The 21,392-nt window shown below is 37.4% G+C and overlaps 1 protein-coding gene across 2 annotated transcripts in view; it reads right to left on the minus strand.

Annotated features, from left to right (window-relative positions):
- The window catches only part of SLIT3 (slit guidance ligand 3), a 516,877-nt gene that overhangs the window by 66,135 nt on the left and 429,350 nt on the right, over window positions 1-21,392 (minus strand). For both annotated transcript variants that reach the window (XM_032196646.1, XM_032196647.1), the window contains exons 25-27: window positions 17,224-17,295; window positions 13,368-13,531; window positions 8,672-8,796 (exon numbers count right to left, since the gene is read on the minus strand). In XM_032196646.1, the coding sequence (XP_032052537.1) occupies window positions 8,672-8,796; window positions 13,368-13,531; window positions 17,224-17,295 (361 nt within the window). The remainder of the gene's footprint in view (window positions 1-8,671; window positions 8,797-13,367; window positions 13,532-17,223; window positions 17,296-21,392) is intronic.

Genomic DNA, 21,392 nt, shown 5'->3' on the forward strand with positions numbered 1-21,392 from the left:
CTGATGACTGCTGCTTACAAGCCAATTAATTTAACTTGAAAAAATAATTCATTTAATCCATTTCTGGTTTTGGAAAAAAAAAAAAAAAAAGATTTAAAATAAATATGAATTTACTTAGGCAACTTTGCTTTTATACAGCTGTACTTATACTTTGACACAGAAGCAGAACAAGAAAATCCACCTACTGCTCACGAACATTGTGAGAAATACTATTTGCTAAATGGCATTGATGTTGGATTATGAAAGAAGATAAACTGTTATTGGTTTTGTTGCTGCACCTCTCCTCCTACCATTTGGCTGATTTAACTGTCTCTGAAAACTTTCACAGCATTAGTGTCTGAAGTAAAAACACAGATAAGAGTTATTTATATCCCATCATCTTCAGCACTGTATAGCTAGTTGTCTTCTGTGTCAGTCTAGCTACATCTGGCACCTGATTAAACAATAATTGGGCATGGCAGCAGCACTTCTTAGTGACTTCCTTGTCCTTGTTAATAAATCACAATTGTCAATTTATAGCAAATTAGGAGAACTCTGCTCTCTTAAGCCTCATTTTATTTAAATCACAAAGATTTATGATCCTCCAGAGTATAATATACCTTCCATTACCTCCGTAGCTAGTAATCAAGAATATGCCTGTCAAAGTCAAAGTGCAAGGATTCATCATATTATTTTTTAAAAACCCTGGTTCTTCTCTGATGACTACAAAATTAATTCTCTATGGATATCAGAGGTTTATTTTGCAATTATATTCATTATGCTGTAAATTCTGATAGTCCTTCTAAACCTCTCCTTACATAAACACTGGGTGTTCATGAACACTTTCAATGGTCTTTTGGGCTTTTAATCGATGACAAAAGATATGTCAGTGATCTATCACTGAGTTGATTTGCATTGTACATAAGTGAACTTAGTCCAGAGGTCTAAAACTGGATGAGGCACATGCTCTAAAGTTTCCATGGACACTAGATCAACTGGCTGATGCAGATCACTGTGTGAATGCACAGGGAGATGGAGAAGAAAATGAGTGACATTGAAAATAGTTGATTTTGCCCAGGGTCATGCCCTGTACATAAAATCCAATCAAACATATTTGATAAATATAAAACATTGAATGTTTTATATTTAGTCTCTAATTCAGCCAATGCTCATGAACAAGAACAATGTTTTCAGTACCCTCCAAACACTAAGGGGCCTATTTCTTTTAAAATACATGCTGCAATGACAACAAAATCTTCCCCCTCAGGCTATCAAAAGCTGGTGACTCTTTATTAACATGAACATTGCAGAGAGAGTTATAAAGACTGGACGTTGGTACAGAAATCACAATTCCTAATAATAAGAAATAGGAAATTAAAGCAAATACAGTAACTGTATTTTAAACTTATTACTTCAGGCAATGTATCTATTCTTAACACTTAAGTAATTGAACAGTCTGCATGAGAAAGGAGGGACACATCACATGCAAGACCTAATAATAGCTGCTACAAAGCAGGGCTTACGTGATAAGAAAACCTCTCCAAAGCACACATTACATTTCTGAAATAGAGTTAAAGATGCTGAAAGAATCTCTCAGAATAAGCCTTTGCTGGCACATCGCTGTCTGTTAAAGATGCAGAGTTTTGGCGTGGGACAGCTCTGTACTGTTAAGAGGTCTCTTACTGAAATATATGCTGTATCAACAAAAATGCCTTTGTAATCTGTTTTGCTTGGGGAAGCTGTGTGAAGCTTCCTGTACAGGGCTTGCCCATTCAGAGATACCAGCAATCCTTTCTGGAATAAGCCAAGCCTAATTTGATAGGGGATTGAACTGTGACAGGTAACACAGGGAAGGCAGCTTTGTTTTCTGACACAAACAAACAAGCACAATTATTTCTCAGACTACTACAGAAATCAAACATGCCCACCATGATAATGAACAAGGGCACTACATTTATTTCAGAGGCTTTCAGAAGTACAAGGAAGAGATCCCCAGGGGGCTGTGGAGGACAGCACCTGCCCTGCACCAGCTGTGTTGGAGCCTGACACCAGAAGCAGCCGAGAGCAGACAGCTTTGGTACTTTACCAGCAGTGTACGTGCACATACACAGTGATCTACTCATTCTGTAGCTCATCTATTGTTTCTATTAATAGGAGAGAGTTTACTCTTACGTTATAAAATGACTTTTCAGCTTAGCCTGCTTACAGCAACTTCTCCTATTCCATCATCCCCAAAGAAGGGGGGAAAATAAGTCAACCAACCTCCCAGGACAACCTCTGTTCATGTTCTCAGACAACCAAAGAAACCCAAAGGCCATATCCTTAGTACAGTCAGTGCCAAGAAAGCCTCAAGGATAACAGATGACAGACAATCACTAGAAAATCTTAACAATAAGGATTTTCAGCTGTGATCAACTACTTCAACTGATTCAATTATGTGGAAATTGTGGGATGCTGAAAATTAAGAGCTGGTTAAAGAGAGCTTGATTAAGCAGAGTTACAGCAACCAGTAATCACCTGAAAGACAGATAAACCACAGAGGAAGAGAAATTATTATTAAGTGTAATAGGACCAGGCAAACATAAGAACAAGAGCCTGAAATTCAGACTAAAAGCCAATAAAAACTTCTCTCGTACCCTGGGAAAAGAATGATTGGAAGCCTTGTCTCTTACGGCATTTCACACTAGACCAGAAAAACAGAAGTAAAATAAATAAATAAATAAATAAAAATATAAAATAAAAATAAAAATAAAAATGGGAGGAATGATCCACCCTAACAAGAGAATGAAGATGGTGGCGCCCACCAGTGGGTATGGCTCACTATTCACCTTAACCTTGCTGCATAGTTCCTCCTGATGCAGCTCTGAACAAACATAGCAAATGCCTGAAGCTGCTCAACATCTGCTTTCTTGCTACCCTAGCAAAATGGAAATACTTCTTCAGAACTGGCTTTATTATTAAGAGCCCTCATTAGGGCATGCCACAATACATTACTATGTTTTTTACAGGGCTTGCGGTGGGTGTATGCATGCTTCACCACCTTCAGCCAGCAACTGTGGCAGTAATCCCTCCTTAAGCCTTTCATTTTTATGCTCTTCTGGATGTAAATCTCCATTTTGTTTAAACCCACCATAATAGAATGGGCAAAAAGAACGAAACACAAATCTGACTGGTGCATGGTAAGTTTTAAGGGACAAGCACACAGGAAAATACTGTGATTTCTGCTGTTTTCTTTTACACTAGGAACATTATATGAAATTATAACCACCCACTGCTGACACTGGTCTTTGCCCTAAAAATCCATACATAAATACAGGTCTACTCATTTTACATGGCCACCCATTGCCTCGCATCCCTAAGGGCTTTCTGCATTATTTTACTACGAATGAAAAATGCTTCTTTAACACTCATTAATAAGTATTTTAAGTACAGTTAGAACAAACAAACACAAACTAAAACACCCCAGCTTACATAAACACATGCTCCAACAGAAATTATCACAGTGAGAGTTCAAGGCAAAATCACCTCACACAAGCAGCATTTTGCTGCACTGATTTCTTCATGTGAAAACTTGGCATTGCGCTCACATTCCGCTGTCTTCCCAACCCTGACACTGGGAAAGGAGAGAGACCGGGACTGTGTAACATGTGAAGGCAGAGATGTTTGCTCTCCTGTCCCACGTGGATGAGGGCAGGCTGGCTTATGAGTGCCTTCCAATTTTTCCTCCTTCTGCAATTGCAACTCATGGTTTTATCAGTGCAGTGAGTGATGTATTCAGGGACTTATATGCGTATGTTAACAGATCCAAAGAAACAAAAGCAAGGAGTTGCATTTCCAAACAGGATTAGCCTAACAAACTAAAGCCAACATGGACTCTCCTACAGCTGGCAGGCATCAGTAGCCAAACCCTACACTTGGTTAAACTCTTATAACCCCTCCCAAATCAGCATAACAGAAACTGGCCCACTGGAAAACACTTGCATGGCCTCAGCCTCAGAGCTGTCCAGAATAGCTGTACATGAGCAAACACTGTGATACCTACATTTTAAAACCTGTTCTATGTTAATATTCCTAAAACAACCATTATTCTAGGGCTCCAACAGATTATTCATGTAATACTACAGAATTACATCAACAGGGTAAAATGCAGGTGCAACAAATTTTGTTTGCCCATGCTCCAAGCAAATGCAGGGCCTGGTGCACCCTCATGAGTGAATGATACAGTCAGTGCAGCACTGAGTCCATCTAATGGCATGGGGTCTGTACGGATGTATCCTGACTGTCAAGCCTGTGCTGAGCACTCCCAGCTTCTGCTTGGCTACATCCATCTGCAGGCACATTAGTCGTACCCGTGTACAACACGTGATAGACACGAATCTCCTATATCCCACAGACACTCTTCTGCTCTGAGATTCTCTGTTTCTAACCCTGCTTCCAGGGACAAAAACCTGGCACAGGGGGTAGGGGTGAAGAACAGCCAAATTCCTAGCAGAAGTTTGGAGCCAGCTTTCTCACTGAGTATCCTTCTGGCTTCACTATAATGCCTCCCACCACAAGAGCCTGGCTGCAAAGCATACCGTATCTCCAAAGCCCAAGAGCTTTCCCCATGATTTTTCCAATTGTATTTGTTATTCTGGATGACTGGTGAAATTGCTTGAACCCTCAGGATACTGTAGTGCTCCTAGAAAAGTCAGGACACTGGCTGAACTCAAGAGGGAAGTGAGGGGAACTGGATAAAATTTACAGAGCAACTCCACCACAGACACATCAGCACGTGTTGCCTGAAGTGTAGACCATGTGCAATATTGATTCTACTCATCATCACTTTCCATTTCAGACAGCTGTTGGTAATACCCGAACCCAGAGATGACAAACTTATCTGCACCCCAACAGCTCAGGCTCCTGAACAGCCAAAGAGGCTGTGGCAATGCCTGGGCAGGTAATGTATTTCCTGTTCCAGGCTGGCAATGCTCTTTCATTTCAGACTGAACATGGATGTATTTTTAACTCTCTTTCCCTAGTTCTCCAAACAACTGTATTTTGGAGAATGAAAATAATTCTCTTTCGTTTCCTGTTGCCTCAGTTTTAAGGAGAAGAGTATGAAATACACAAAAATCAGCAAAAAAAATAAGTATTCCCCAAAGGACATTTTCTGAATAGAGCAGTGGCAAAATACAGCATTTCTTTCACTCACTTTAGTTTTTCCTGTAGCTATTCAAGTAAATCCTTTCTCAATGGCTTATCGATTGCAAGTTTGATTGCTCCATTGAATTCTGACACCCACAGACTTGATTTAACAGTATCAATAGGACTACACACACTGTTGGATAAATGAATTAGCACAGTACCGTTCCGTTATCTATTCAGCAGCCACCAGCTGTGCACGTACAGACTCACGGTGCAGGTGGCCAGCAGCATTCAAACCAGAAGAAAGCTTCATTTCTCTACTTGTAATCATACGGCACTATCTAAGCCACACATATTATTTAAATAATCTTTCAAAGAATGCTATGGAGAAGAAAAAGAATTGCAGGATAATTACACCTATGTCTGTGTTTTATATGAAAACACAAGTTTCATAACATTACCAGACATTTCTTGCCAGCGTTGGTGGCACCCTGGAGCTCTTGGTGTCACTGCTTTCCAGCTGCCTTAGGTGGCACTCTCACACCATCTCCCAGCGTCTTTGGGGCTTTGTCCCCAAAGGAGAACCCCAAAAGAACTGCTTCCACCATGACTTACCTATAGCAAACATATTCAACACTCATCTTAAGGAAAGAGCTGCAGCAAGGATAAGCTATCAGGACCTAGCCATCCCCACTCATAAGTGAGCAAACTATTATTTCTGCTGTCATCATACACAACCACCTGGCCCACTGGCCTTTCAGCTCAGGTGGCCCATCAGTTTACTCAAATCCATCATAGGAAGCATTACACAGTGCCAAAAGCCCAGTAAGTATGCATTCAATAGGAAAAATATTTTTGTGATCACAAAAAAATAAGAGATTGGACCATCTTCAATGCAATAATAAAAAATAAGATTATACACTTCTGCTATCATGGTTATGGTTGAAGTTCCTGATTCCATCAAGCACCGGTCTGGCAACTGGTCACTTAAGCAGCTTTCTGCTAGCTGGCCTACTGTTTTTTTTTTTCTGAAGGCTGAGCAATAGGAACCCCAGAGAATGGTCAGTAACTGTATATCCCTTTCCAGGGAACATTATAAAGACTTTATCTCATTTGAATGAGCTTACATTTGGGCGAGAAAAAAAAAAAAAAAAGGCGGGTTTTTCACATTATTTATACACTCCTCTACACAGGATTTAAAAAAAATCTACATCAAACAAGGAAAAACAAATGCTGAGAGGGCAGATTTAGGGCAATTTATCAAGGTCTGGGAAATAGCTTCCAGATGGATAGAGTTGTTTGCTGCTGGCTGGTGAGAAGGAAGCAAGGTATTGTTATTGAATTAGCATGAATCTCTGGTGGAGAACTGCGTGGTAGATAGAGTGCTCCTTTCATATGGTTTGTATTTGGACCTGTCAAATTTCATTTTTACTCAAAAACCTGTGGTAAAGACACAGAGTTCTTTTTTTCTTATTAAATTTCCCCCAATTCTCCCCATACTGTTATCCAGTCAGTATTTTTAAACTCTGCTTTAAGTGCTATGCCTGGGTCTGTTTGCTCTTTGCCATGCTTGGATGACATCTTGGTGCTTAGAAGCACACAAGTGGTTTTGGGTTTTGTATTCACTGGATGTTACCTAAGAAAGTTTGTGAGAGAGCAGAAAGTCTGGATGCCCTATGAGATATTTAAACTGAGTCAGTTCAAGAGTTTATCAAAGCCTTTCTAAGTAAAAAGATGCACACTAAGGTCTAACATATATTCAAAAGCATAATCTAACTAGAGGATTATTCTTGATTATTTGTAAACATGTCTTCTAATAGTATAAATGCATCTGATATATGTATATTGTAAAAAAAAAAAAAAAAAAAGGAAAAGAAAGATAAGCTCAATAACTGCCGTATTTCTACTCTGAATATAACCTGGATATCTGTTCCCTGTTCCAGCAAGCATGCTTTACAGAGAAGGGCATACAAAGATACCTAGTATTTTCCTGCTAGTTCAGAAAGCTTTTATTTTTGAGGTTATCCTAACAGTCACCCAAGCCCATATGAAAAATTCAATCTAGATTATGTTAAATATCAAATTAAAATGACCATTAGTCTATTAACCTAAGGAGATAAATAGACAGAGCTTCCCTTGTTACAAATCAGTTGTCACCAAGTAGCTAGTTTCAGTAGAATGAATTTTTGACAATGTGGTCTTTTAACATCCTGGAAGTTTCAGGTTGATATATCAATAGGTAGAAGGATTTATAATGAGAGGAAATTTCCAATGATTTTTTTAAGTGATTTTAAATGATTTAAGAGAACAGAGATTATTCCTGTATTATTCCTGAGTACTAGGTAAGGGGGCACAAGGGTGAAACAGCAATGAGCTTCACATCTTTCCTCTTCCAGTCTTTCAGGGATCCACCATGATTACTCTCTTACCATCTAGGATGTACCCCAGGTAAATACAGAAGGGAAATGGTGATATCATCTTCTCCAACTAATTCGTAAATCCTACTTGGAATGTAAGACATGGATATTTGTGCTTACGTCCTACATGTATGTCTGGCTATGACTTTTTTTTGTCTATAGCTCTCATTACTCTGTTTTATAAGCATCTGCTTTAACTGACCAAGACTCTGTAAGAAATACCCAATGAGGCAAATAAAACCACAATTTAAAAGATGCAACCTACTTCTTTGGTCCTAACATCCTCTCCGCCAGCCTGTGAACAGATCATATGCCTCATTTATTACTTATATTTGATCCCTCAGCTACTGACTACGGAGCTAGGTTTCCAGTTATATCAACTCTGAAAAAAAGTCTTGGTAGCCTTAAGCTCTAATGATGCAATGTTTATCAAGGGATTTATACATCACTAATGAAGAAATAACATTACTCAATGACACAATTTTCCAATTTTTAAATCTGTTATCTAGAAACTGCCATTGCATGCTCATAACACTTAGCATCTACAGAATTTCACATTTTCAGATCACTACACAGACAGTACTCAGAAGTCAGAGACAGCTGAGCTAGTGGTTATCAATTATCACCTTTTTGCTAATCAGTCTATGTGAGATGGATGAAAGCTAGCAGGTAGCACATTCTGTGACAGTAGATGAGACAAGTACTTGATTTTCATCTGAACTGCCTTTCCTTTGGCATGGCAGCCCATGAAACGGTTATCTCGATGTTGGCAGAAGAAATGAAAATGAAGATAAAATCAACTCGCCATTTCATATAGATGTCTATGTCTATGTATCACAGAATCAGAGAACACGCAAGGTTGGAGGCAACCTCTGAAAATTGTCTAGTCCAGCCCCCCTCCTCAAAGCAGGGTCAACTAGAGCAGATTGCTCAGGACGCATCTGTATAGTCATATCCTATTACATAGGATAAAATTTTGCAGTAGAGCACAGTTGAAAGTAGAGCACAGTCGCATACAATCTGCTTAAGGAAATGATCTGTTGAGCTCGGTTGCCTGTAAAATTGACTTCTCATGGTATAACAATTAAGAAAATAGAAGGGATGGAGAATACTTTATTGCTTTTCATGTAGTTCATTTGTAGGCGTACCTTGAAGCCAAAAGGGCAAGTGCATTGATAAAACTCCACTGGATCATTGTTGCATGTCCCATTGTTCTTACACGGATTGGAGAGGCAGGGGTTACACTTGGACACAACATTGATATCTACTGGCTCTGGAAAGGCAAAACACAGTGTATTAATAGAGAACTGCATTATGAAATTAATACTTCCTTATACAATATGAATACAATACGAAATGAATACTCTCATATACATTTTTTCTTAATGCAGTATTTACCCTGTGTTGGCAAAAATGCGCATTCTGTGGGTGCAACTTTACACAACACTGAGGGATTCACAGGGATTATGGGGATTTTAAGTACTTAAATCAAGTGCTGGGGAAGTCTCAGTGATGCTTATATTCTGCACATGCGAACATCAGCTCTGAAAAAATGTGTTGGGATCTCCAGAGAAAGGGCTTATATATATATATATATGTATATATATATATAGCTTATAGCAATTTGTCCTTCTCTCAGTGCTGGAAGTTCTGCAACAGCAACCACATGGGAACTATAACATGACATTTCTATGGCTGGTAACAAGAATGAAAGTGCAGATTCAACAGCAGAAATGAAAAACATGCATAAGAAAGATTTAGTTAGAAGCTTATGGGAATGTTTAGGTGCAAAGTGTTCTACCATCCTTAGTTTTACCAGAGTTTAAAATTTATTTTCCTCAGGTTCTGCCCAGACAAAAGACCATCAACATTCAGATACCTTGGCAAAATGTAACAAAGATAAACACGCAAATATGTAAATATATGCAGGTAAATACGCACATCTGTATTTAAATAGCATTTAATAAATGACATTTTTGAACATAACCCATCCAGAAAAGTAGTGAAATTTGTGGGCAAGTAAGAAACAGAACAAAAACCAAATCAATACTAACTATATTTCACGTATTGAATCAATCGGCATTTAATTAGAGATGTTTCAGAAAGCTAATTAAGACCACTCCATTTACAATTAAGAAAATGGTGATCGTGAAGTGGCCAAATTTCAGCTATTAATGCCCTGACAGCTTTTACATGTAAAAATTAAAGCACAACACTTCAAAAAGTCTTAAATTATACCAAGCAGTAATGAATCTAAAATATTTTTATCTCGTTTTTAAGGTAATGCATTTTAAAATATCTTAAAGTTGATACTGTGATGATCAGAAGTAGACACTGACCTTCTGTTCCTGAATGATAAATGATAAGCAAGAATGAATTGTGATACATCCTGAAAGTGAAGAATAGCTTATACTAGAGAGCAGGTGGAGCTGTAGAGTGCTACAAAAACTAGAGATGAAAGATCCCTTGTAGCCAAGAATTTGCTTTGGAGTGTCCTCTATGAGATATAAGCTCTCATTATTAACTTTGAATACTTGCACAGCACCAACAGGGGGTAAAGAACATCACGGGAACAGGTATCAACAATCTGAGCTGAAAAGTGCTTACAATATAAAGGCTTTATCCTGATCCTGTACTGATGGTAGTGTTAACATGACTGATGAGTGCAGCACAGTTGATTGCAGAATGAGACACACAGTAATGGTGAAAAATATACAAGTAACAAATCCCCCCCCAAAAAAAAAAGACTGTTTCCTCTTCTATCTTTGGGTTTTATGTCTGTCTAAATACCAGACATGTTTTTAACTTAGAGTTAGGATAGCAAGAGGAAATAACATTTGTATTTCTGGCACTGACAGGGGTGGAGTGCAACACATGTGAGCTGCTTTTCGCTTGCTCCTCTCAGAACAGGCAAAGGTGGCTGCTTGGTGAGCTCACAAGACAGACAGCAGTGCTGCTCTTCTATTTGATTTTGAGGTCACTAAACCAGAATTCATTATTTATTTTCTAATATACAAACATACATTTTCCATTTATTCCTATGGCACAGATCAAAGCTAATCAATGTAGGAGCTAATAAGAACAGTGTTAGTTCCTAGCACTTAAGTAGTTCATTAGTTGGTCCATGGGGATTTGATTTATAAATCCATATAGCAAAATGCCCTCAGCCCAGCACATTCCTTTCCTCTACTACATAACTAGGAGGGCAATTTAATAAAAAGCAGATCTGAGTTTGCATGACTTGCACATTACATACTTTTATTTTCTTGGCTCTGCTGAGACATAACCTTCTGCTCAGACACACACTAAAAACGTAATTTTAACAAGAGTAAGTTAAACTACTTTTTATTTTATTTTATTTTATTTTATTTTATTTTATTTTATTTTATTTTATTTTATTTTATTTTATTTTATTTTATTTTATTTTATTTTATTTTATTTTATTTTATTTTATTTTTTTTAATGTAAAAGTTACGGGAGGCCACAGAGGATATCTGCACAACCTTTATACAAGCATCTCAAGGTCCTGAGCTTGGTGTGGGCTGACATCTGCAGCAATGATCCAGGCTTTTTTGAGGCAGGGGGCACTTCAGCACACCCTGAGCTCTTTGCGAGCAATATTGGAGAAAGGGTTGAACCTACATGTGCAGAAGTAGTGACATATTCCTGGTCACTGTGTCATCCCACAGACAGTGTTGTTCTGCTGGCTCATGGCACAGCCACAACACTCCCTACCACAGGCCACATAGGTGGCTCCATCCCAAAGGTAAAACTGCACTTGGCACTGCAAAAAATTCTGTCACTTTGCCATTAAAGAGTATCACTGATGTCCTGGTGAAACAGTACAATGCACTGGATGTTAAATGTGCACATGAGAATTGGGTTCAGTTACTATTAGATTACCAGATCACGCACTGTTTTTCAATGTATATATATAAATTGTGATGAGAAAGGGTGAATTTTACTAGGGTCTGGAGCTTCTTGGAGTGTCCTGACATTTGTTCAGACCACCAATAACTTCTACTTGTCCAAAGACTTTGCATCACTGCTTTTCTCCGTTTCCATTCAGATAAAGACAGCCACATGGACAGCTAGGACAACAGAAAGCCCACCAGCTTCCTAGTGGACCTAACTGATACCTACATAAAAACATACAATTTTTTTCAATAGTCAGAATCACAGGCTTACTTAACTCTTGCCTGAGAGATGCCTGTTTAGTTTTGAAAATGAGCTTAGTTATTGATACATAACAGCTTCAAAACAGAAGTCATCTGGCTTCTCCTGTTGGATTAATTTTCAGTCTCTGTTTAATACATAAGAATGACCACTTTCCTTATTTCACTTACTGTGAACAAGTGAATTCTTGATTTTTTTTAGTATTTAGGAATATTTGCACTTCACATTTGAGACTATTATAACACCTGTAGTTCTGATAACTAGTCAAAGTTCTGATAGTTTTGAGACTGACATTTCAAAGCAATTAAATTATAAGGTTGCAGTTATTAAAAATATATTTGAAAGGCCATAAAATTCACCTCAGGCTTGGAAACCTGTGCTCTAAACCTACCTCAACACCATCATTTGTTTGTTCAGCAGTTTAATCTCAGCCTCTATAAAATTGTGGTGCCAAGCAATATTGTAAGTGTTCATGGCACTGAGAGAGACATAAAAACAGACTTTCTGCCCTCATTTTCAAAACAGACTACTGATCCATCTTTTCTCCTATAAATATATCTCTATCTCCAGCTGAGGGGCGGCCTGCAGCTCCCTCATGAGGGGAGCGGAGGGGCAGGCGCTGAGCTCTGCTCTCTGGGGACAGCGACAGGACCTGAGGGAATGGCATGGAGCTGGGACAGGGGAGGGTCAGGCTGGGTGTGAGGGAAAGGTTCTGCACCCAGAGGTGGTCGGGCACTGGGACAGGCTGCCCAGGGATGTGGTCATGGCCCAGGCCTGTCAGAGCTCATGAAGCACTGGGACAACGCTCTCACACAGTCTGGTTTTGGGGTGGTCCTGTGTGAAGCCAGGAATTAGACTTGATGATCCTTGTGGGTGCCTTCCAACTTGGGATATTCTCTGATTCTATGATCTGCATATACTTACTGGCAATCTGAGCAAACCTCCAAAACTCCTTTTCCAATAAGAATATTTGGGTATAACCTAAGCTACATTCAACAACACACTACATACTTTATCCACAAGAAGATGTGCTCCTTATCTTTTGTCTGACTGCTCTCTAATGTAGCATATTCCTGTCCATGACTATACTTAATTGTTAACAGCTGCACTTCAACCCTCTCCTGAATGCAGACTATATTCAGACATGAAAGATTTTCCTTAACATATAGTTTCTGATACAGAGCTGATGAGGGCATGAAGTTGTTTGTGGATCTTCAAAAAAAAAAATAAACGTAATGTTGGTAAATATCTGTTTTCCATGAGAATTCTCAGTTTATTGGTTTTCAATAATATGTAAAAAATAACTAGATAACTATATTTTAAAATAACCCTTATTTTTACCAAAGTTATCTGGGGTAGCTAGAAGGCCAAAACCAATTTATTTGCTCAACTAAATTATAACAACATCCTATATGCTAACTTGCTATCACATAATCTGGTGCAAACTTCATGAAGTTTAATTCCGAGGTCTGCTGTTTTTCATTCCAGTGGTAGAGGTAACTGCACTTTGTGGAAGAGCACTTGAAAATGCAACTTGAATGTAATCTGATGTTCAGAAAATGAAAACCAAATCCAACTCCGTCTATACTCACTTTAAACCAGCTTGTAAGAGTATAGAAAGAAAGTGGTGCAGACAAAGAAAAGCAATAGGAAAGAATAGTCTCCCACCTTTGCACTGGAAGTGGTGAGTCGGCGTTGTGAGCAGCAGCCTGTCCACCATGGTGTCGGGCCCACTGCAGCGCGCTATTCCCGGCTCTTTGTACCCTGCTTTCACCCACTCAGAAAGCCAGCGGAGGTTGCAATCACAGTGCAAAGGGTTAGTACCTAGTGCCCTAGTAGTATGTAAAAAAATTAACATCAGTTATTTTGGCTTGCAAGCAAAGATAACATCCCTGAATCTCATTAAGGCACATTTTACTCTCACATAGGAAAGCTTTATTTCAAATTGTGGGAAAAAAAATCTTCTGAATATTCAGAAAGTCTTCTAGAATTATCTCCTCCAGTATTCCTGCTCCTTTTCTTCCCATCATTAGTAACAGAGGTTTCATAAATACCTAACAACCAAGCATTTTTGCTTCAGGAATGTCAACAGACATGCATTGCTTTCATTAAATAAAAGAAACCAACCTGGAAAATTCAAGTCTTTGGCCATGGTGAGCATATTCTAACAGCGAATTGTGTTATTTAGTTTGGATCTGATGAGTCACGTTAATGTTGCCTCACTGGATAAATCATGCACTAAAAGTATATCCTTATTTTCAAAACTGCAACCTGGTATAAAGTTTGTTTATGGCTTTGAAAACATATTTGAAGGTTAACCCATCTCTTGAATGAGGTCACATGGTTGAAGTAGATGTGTTCAAATAGCGTAATAATAATTCACCTGACTTTTTCATTATTAATGCAGATCTATCTGGGAAACAAACAAACAAACAAAAAAACTTTTTACTCTAAGTTTAGGTGCCATCTTGACTCTTTCTTTTTCCTCATTCAAAAGTGTCTTTTTAGGCAATGATTCAATCATAGACAAAGCTCGGACTTCAGAAAAGTAAGTCTATAAACAATTAACTTTTGGAAGTGTAAAGATGCTGGATGTCAGTATTTATTTTGCTGAAAGTCAATGTAAGGCTTTAACTGTGCAACACCTCAACTGCAGTGGGAAGGAAATTAACCAAATAGTTACAGATAGGGAAGAGATCACTACATTTGTTAAAAACTATTTTTAAGATGGTATTTTAAACTCAATCTTCTTTCAAATAAAAATATCAGACAGGATATTGCAATAGAAATCTCAGTAAATTTGTTGATACATTTCTATTGGAGTGACTAATGAACCCACTGTGCCCTAGACAGATTCATAATGAGGGTTCATAGGTTCAAATCCCGTCTAGAGCTCATTCATCAAAATTATATGTGTACGGCAGCACAGCATTAAAAAAATCCATCCATTCCTTCTGTAAATCCATTGCTAACAATAGAAAACTATTCAGTTGACTTTTTAACCCTGTAACTGTGATCAACCGGCTCACTTGTCCAAGGTCAAACAAAATGCAGCAGTGAATTTTGGACCCAGAAATTAACTTTAGCATCAAGCAATTGTAATACATAAAATGGGAGTGGGAGGACAACGGAAGGCCAGTTACCCATGTTAATTAATCTTCATAAAGTACATTGGAAATGAAGATGCCCCACAGTCACTAGAAATGATTACCGATGACACTGTTGTATAACTACAGAAATTATAACACATATCTCTGTATCTTTTTTTTTTTTCCCTTCTCCTGCCATCCCCCCATTTCTAGGAACTATTGTGAATTTTGTGAATTCTTGTGTTCTCATTCATGTGCTCTAACATATTCTATTTCTTTGCCCATTATAGCAAACTATTTTGAGAAGGTACAAATACCTTCTGCTATAATGAAATACAACCAACAACATTTCCAAAACATGCTGCAGATATTTCTGTTAAGCCTTTTTTTTAAAAAAAGAAATTAATGTATTTTTTAGGTAACTCTTAGAATAAGGACAATTAAACTGATCAGGTACAGCCAGACAATATATTTACAATGTAAAGGAAATTCAGTATCTTCTCCTAAGCTTTAAACAATGCTGGAAAAAGTGATTAAAGTATATAGATGTCAGTTTTGTTCCGCCAAATGCAAGCCATTTTAAATCTGTTATAAAAGACTTGACTAAAAACAGTTGTTTTGTCTATACTAGAAACATCTTTCTTTGCAATTCTGGTAGTTCATTTGACCCCTCTAAATTGTACTGAAGCAGAAGGCTGATCATACTGCTCAGCACCTTGGTAGTCAGCTTCCTCCAGTCCTAATATCTATCTTACCCGTAGCCACGCGGAGCCTGTAAATTCAACAGAAAGTTTTGTTCCCCCGAGTTATGAGTTTGATGAGTAGCAACCTCTTGTACCATTTTCAAATTTACTTAAAACACATGCTTTCTTATCAAAGATCTATGTATTAGGGCAACACAAGATTAATTTATTTTCAATTATGTATGACTGTGTTTGAATCAGCCCAGCTTTTTCTGGCTTGTGAAGAGCTTAAAAACTAGCAAGATCATTGTGTTTGCTAAAAGTTTCAGATGATCATGCTGTATCCTCTTTAAGAAACTGGAGACCACAACTGTACTGTAAAATTCAATTGTTCAGCATTGCAAATTACACCCCAGACAGGTCTTATTTATTTTATGGATCCTATTTATTACTGTTCATTTGAGCTTTGTGTATTTTACATTTCTGGCAGCACATACATCTAAACAGATAGACTGCAGTGACTGTATTGGGCCAAAGGGGTTTTTATCACTCCCTAAGGTGAACAGTTTACCCAGCAAAATTGTGTCTGCACTTCATTTAAAGTGAACCCCGAGGAAAATCCAAACAAATGGGGCATGATATGTTTATCTCTTGTGTTCTAAAAATATCCTCAGAAGCCAGATTCCCAGTATGGAAGGTGCACTTCCAAAAGGAGATACAGGACTTCAGCTCTGTCAGAGTTTCACTCCAAAACAGAACAGAAAATATGTTCAGACACGTGTTCCAGAGAGCATGTTTAAGGTTGCAAAGACAGAAACAGAGATATAAAAGCTATGTTAAATGTGCATATGCACACACATACATTTTTATGTCTTGATATATGTATACACCATAATCAACTCATATGCATGAGGGCAGCATTACAGCAGAATATCCATATACACTTGTGAAACTAATCATATCACAAAACAACCAAGACATACACAACCTCTTGATTACTTAAGGACAGTAACCAAGAAACATGGCATACAAAATTACTTTTCCTTTACATCTATTGTCTTATAATGTGCAGTATCACACATTATTTCAGTGAACAAGGATATTCTGTTCACTATTTTGGCACTAACAGACTGTGTTTTGTAAAAATTGCAGCTATTTGTCTTTAAAGTTCTTTCATCAATTGCATTGCATTTAAAAAATTGCATTTATCCTGGACCCAATATGACAGTCATTTCTTGAAATACGTGAAACTTTTAATAATTTTTTTAAAAATTATGAAGAATTAATACTGCGGTATAACCGATTTCGCTATGATTGAAAATACATAGTCTGAAGCAGCAATTCATCAAGTTCATATACTGACAACATTTCTGTATGAAAAACATATGACACTTATTAAGCACAGAATTCACATTTGCTTAATATTTGTTCTTTGTGGGAGGTTTCCTGTCTCCCTCTCACACCATAACACACTCTGCATTTCACATAGACAATGCTGAAAGAAAGCATTAAACACAAAGTGCTCAGAAGAGGAAACCATCACATTTGCTCATTTGGTTTTCCTTAAGAAAATATTTTGGTAACTAATAACAACAGGTTCTAGTATTTAGTTTATTTCCTTTGAACTGTGAATATCCACAGCAGAATACGGAAAGTAAGCAGAAAAAACAGAAGAGATATACAATCTTAAATTTGCAGTAATCTGTACTGTTTTATAAATCTGAAACTGATGAACCAGACAGAAGTACTTACAGATGGGACAGGGATACCAGGTCGTTGAATGAACCTTCGGGAACACTGGAAATATCATTTCCATGGAGCGTCCTAGAAGAGGGGGGAAGTAGGAAGGTATCAAACCATGGTATTGCCAGCTGCTCAGAAGTGAGGGAATTAGTGCTGAAGAATGATATTTAATTTTCCTTCTTTGTGAGTTTCTACAAGCTTCACAACTCACAAACTTCCATGCTACTTCTAGATGTTGACATTTAAAATAATGATACAATCAGAACTGTTGGTGACTAATGTTTTAAATTAAAAAGGTGACATACTATTTATGCTATTAAAAGTGTATTGATGACAAGCAGACCCTCACATACAGACCTGTAATTCTTTTACAGAATCCCATTAGCTGAAAACACAAAGAAAACAGAAGAGGGAAAATAAGAAATGTGAGAGTTAAATTAAATATTGACTTCAGAGAGACCCTAGGAGAGAGCAAGGGTCCATGAAGGCAAATATATCTGCACTTTGACATTGCAGTTTTCCATTCTTACAGTAGGAAATAACTCTTTGTGTGGTATTTTACAAATCTGTTTGATAAATAAATTTCTGTTACCAGTGAAAATACTTGTTTTAGGGTATTGTTAACAACATACAGCAGCAAATGAGTGTGATGGTCTGCAGGAGGGGAGATGATGAGGTGTCAACTACATAAAAACTATCTAAAAAGTGCACCAGAGAAGATATACAATTGCGTAATTTTTTATTTTTAATAAAAATAAAATAAACTATTCATCTGCAGCATCCTCTGCCTCACTGGATAACTATCTAGCAAAATATGGCATGGAGAAAAATATTTATGTAACTTTTCTAGTTTCTGTGTCACTGCCTGCCAGCTTAATACTTCACACAGTAACAGATAGAAAGAACTCTTTAAGAGTCAATTCCGTTGGACCCCACTAACCCCTTCTCAAACAAAAGGTCATAGAGAAGTTGTAAAGGAAAATGATATAATTTAGTGTTATTTTGTTTTGCACTTCTCCCCTGAGCTGCTTCAGTTATATAAGAATCCCGTAGTGTTTATGTCCACTTTCCCAGCTCCATCAAGTACTGTAAGGGCTCTAGATGGGGCAGAGGAGGTGCAAAACAGAAGCCCACTGTGTATTGGGTTTGTAGCAGCAATTTCGCTTGAGTCATTTATTTTCTAATTCACCTGGTGACTTATGGAACAAAGCAATCTCATCTTTTTGAGTTTTGTGACCGTTAAAGGTGCTTGAAATGGTGAAAAAGTCAAATATCTGGGCGGATGGAAATACAAAACAGCCCCAAATGAAAGTAAAAGCATCTCTTTTTCCATCCTTTCTCCACCCTAACACCACTCTCAGCCTCACCAGGATCTCTGTGATGCCTTATACTTCTTACGAATTTAACTTTTACACAGTGCCTTACACCAAGAAACACACAACGAGGAAAACCAAGGTCCCCAAGGGTCCCCAAGGCCCCTTATCCTGTATCCTGGAAGCCAGGGATCTGCTGTGGGGCTGCGAGATATGTGAGCATAAGCAATGTTACCATGATCAAGTTTCCCAGTGTCTTATGGCAGGTACAGTTTCTATCTTACTATAAAGCAAAATTCTTCTACAGAGTATGAGACACCAAAAACTACAGCAGAACTGTCCTGATGGGATTGTTCTTACAGTTCTTGTCACTGTAAACCAAAAACTTCCCTTTGTACCATCCAGACTCTGATATTTTCTTTTGAGCATACCTAAGTTTGGGCTATTAATATTTGTCATGTATAAGGAAGGATGGATCTTCAAGTGATTAATCCAAACACAAACAGGAAGGATGTGAAGTCCCACACGGTAACTCCAGATAAAACACACTGATTCTATACGGAATGACCAACTGACAGGGCCATACCCAAACAGCTGTAAGATAAGGAATGCCTATATTGGTGTCAGGATGCAAGATCATGCCTGATCAAAAAAATTATCAGCAAAATATTCCTTCCTTTAATGAAGTGAACATATTTAAATGAACAGAAACTCAGAATGAGCCTATGAGCTGATATTATAAACTACTTAGAGATGTATGAGATGATTTCTCTTTCAACAGGAAGCAGAACTTGTATTTATCATCATATCAGTTCTCTATTTTGTGAAGGTGTACAATTGCTTTCCTACAGAAAATGTCTTGGAAACTTTTTTCCAAGAGAAACTGAAGAATAACAAAGCGATTCACCTCTAAGAAGGTAAGAAACACCAAAAAAATAAACCCATATTTAATTAATGACTTCACTACATATCTCAAGCACTGAGATATGTTTCATGGATACAAGTGACTGCATGTTAATGAAAAGATTATGTTAGCAATATCTCCACCCGCGCAACTAAAATTAACTGATAAATGCTAAAAACCAGAAGAGTTACAGTATAAAATGGCAATAGAAGAATTCAGCAGTGCAGTGAAATCTTTTTCCTCTTGGATCAACAATAAGAACACATTTATAACAAAAAACTTTGAAAGCAAGTGCTTGGTTTAACTCTTGAGCATTTGGACAGATAATGCCTACGCATGCTTTATTATCTCCTTCAGGAGCACAGCTTCTGGGTATCTCTTTGTCCAAATACTGGTAAACAGCAAGAGGCTGAATTTAAGGTGATGGGGATCTCTGCTTTGAGCCCATAATAGGACATTTGAATTTCTCAAGCAAAAACTTTCTTCCTCATGTATTCCTACTTTTACTTTGTTTTACTTTTTTTTTTTTTTTTTTTTTTATATACTTTACATATAAAGACATGAACTAAACCTAAATGTTCCCAAGTCCTGCCTCCTAACCTGTTGTCTCCTAACATTAGGTAACTATGAACACAAAGTGGGGGCTTTTCCAGTAAAGATCAATCTTCTCTGTAACGACAGAAACGTGGCTAAAAGCTTGGCTGGGCTTGCAGGATAACTACATGGAGTCATTCTGTGATGCAAACAAAAAGAAAAGAAACTAAGGCAATTAATATTTCTCTTAGGTCAATTCAGTGCACATATAACAATGAAAGTATATTGCAAAAAGTGGTTCCAAGGTGGTGTCTGTATAGTATATGCAGCAGATTTATTATCACACATGTTACTCTGTGTGAGCTCTAAATCACCACTGCACTTCTCTACATAAATGTGAGCTCCTGAACTGCAGTTAAACATCCATTGGTTTTCAGTATAACTAGAATATCCCATGCTAGTAGAATATTCTGTAGCTCATTTAGCAGTTTTTCCATGAATATAACATGGAAATTTCTTTAGTGATCTCATAAAATATTTTTATTTCTAGACTTTCCCTCCTAATTAAATCAGGATGAAATGTCATAAGATGTAACACTGTCACACAATAAAAATAATCTTTAAAATAATCAATTCAGGTCAACCGGAGAGTTCTAACATTTTTAATTACTTTGTCTCAATCTCTGAGCTTTTTAAAACTATATTTAGCTTCTAAAAACACTAGCTTTGAATAAGAAAATCATAATTTTTCATTGCAATATTTTTGGTGGAAAAAACTACTGATATAGACTTTTGCTTGCTGAAAAAAAAAATCTTACAATTTTATGTTGAAATTGCTCCAAAGCACACTTTGGTTGCCATTATGGATAAGCCATGCAAAGATTAAAGGTCTAATTATGTAAACATTGATGTATATTCAGACTTAAACATTTTGACTCAGCCCTTTTCTCAGTTGGGCTTGTGCTGAAGTACAAAAAAAGGATAAGAGGGTAAGAGACAGAGGAGAGAACCAGATATCTGTCAGAGATCAATTTCATCATACATCTATGATTATTCTGATTTTTAAATGCATATTTATTTTATTTACTGCACAGAGACAAAAAGAAAAGAAAACAGAATTTGGAAGACACGGAAGTTTGTATGAGAAGAGTCTGTTACTTTCAAAGGCAAGCACTGCCAAAGGTAATGAGATATCTATATTCTTTTACTAAAAAAAAAAAAAAAAATAAAGTGGAAATTGTTTTGCTGATGCTTTCTCTTTTAAATTCTCCTGAGAATATGGAAAATACATAACCGACAATAACAGATTGCATGCTGTCACTCGGAAGCCCATTTTCCCTCTGGAGAATTGATTTTTAATAACAACGTAGATGACATGTGGCAAAAGTTGTAGCTGATACCAGAGTTTTGTGGGCCATAATAAATCA

The sequence above is a fragment of the Aythya fuligula genome, chromosome 14, assembly GCF_009819795.1.
Source record: "Aythya fuligula isolate bAytFul2 chromosome 14, bAytFul2.pri, whole genome shotgun sequence".
Lineage (NCBI taxonomy): Eukaryota > Metazoa > Chordata > Aves > Anseriformes > Anatidae > Aythya > Aythya fuligula.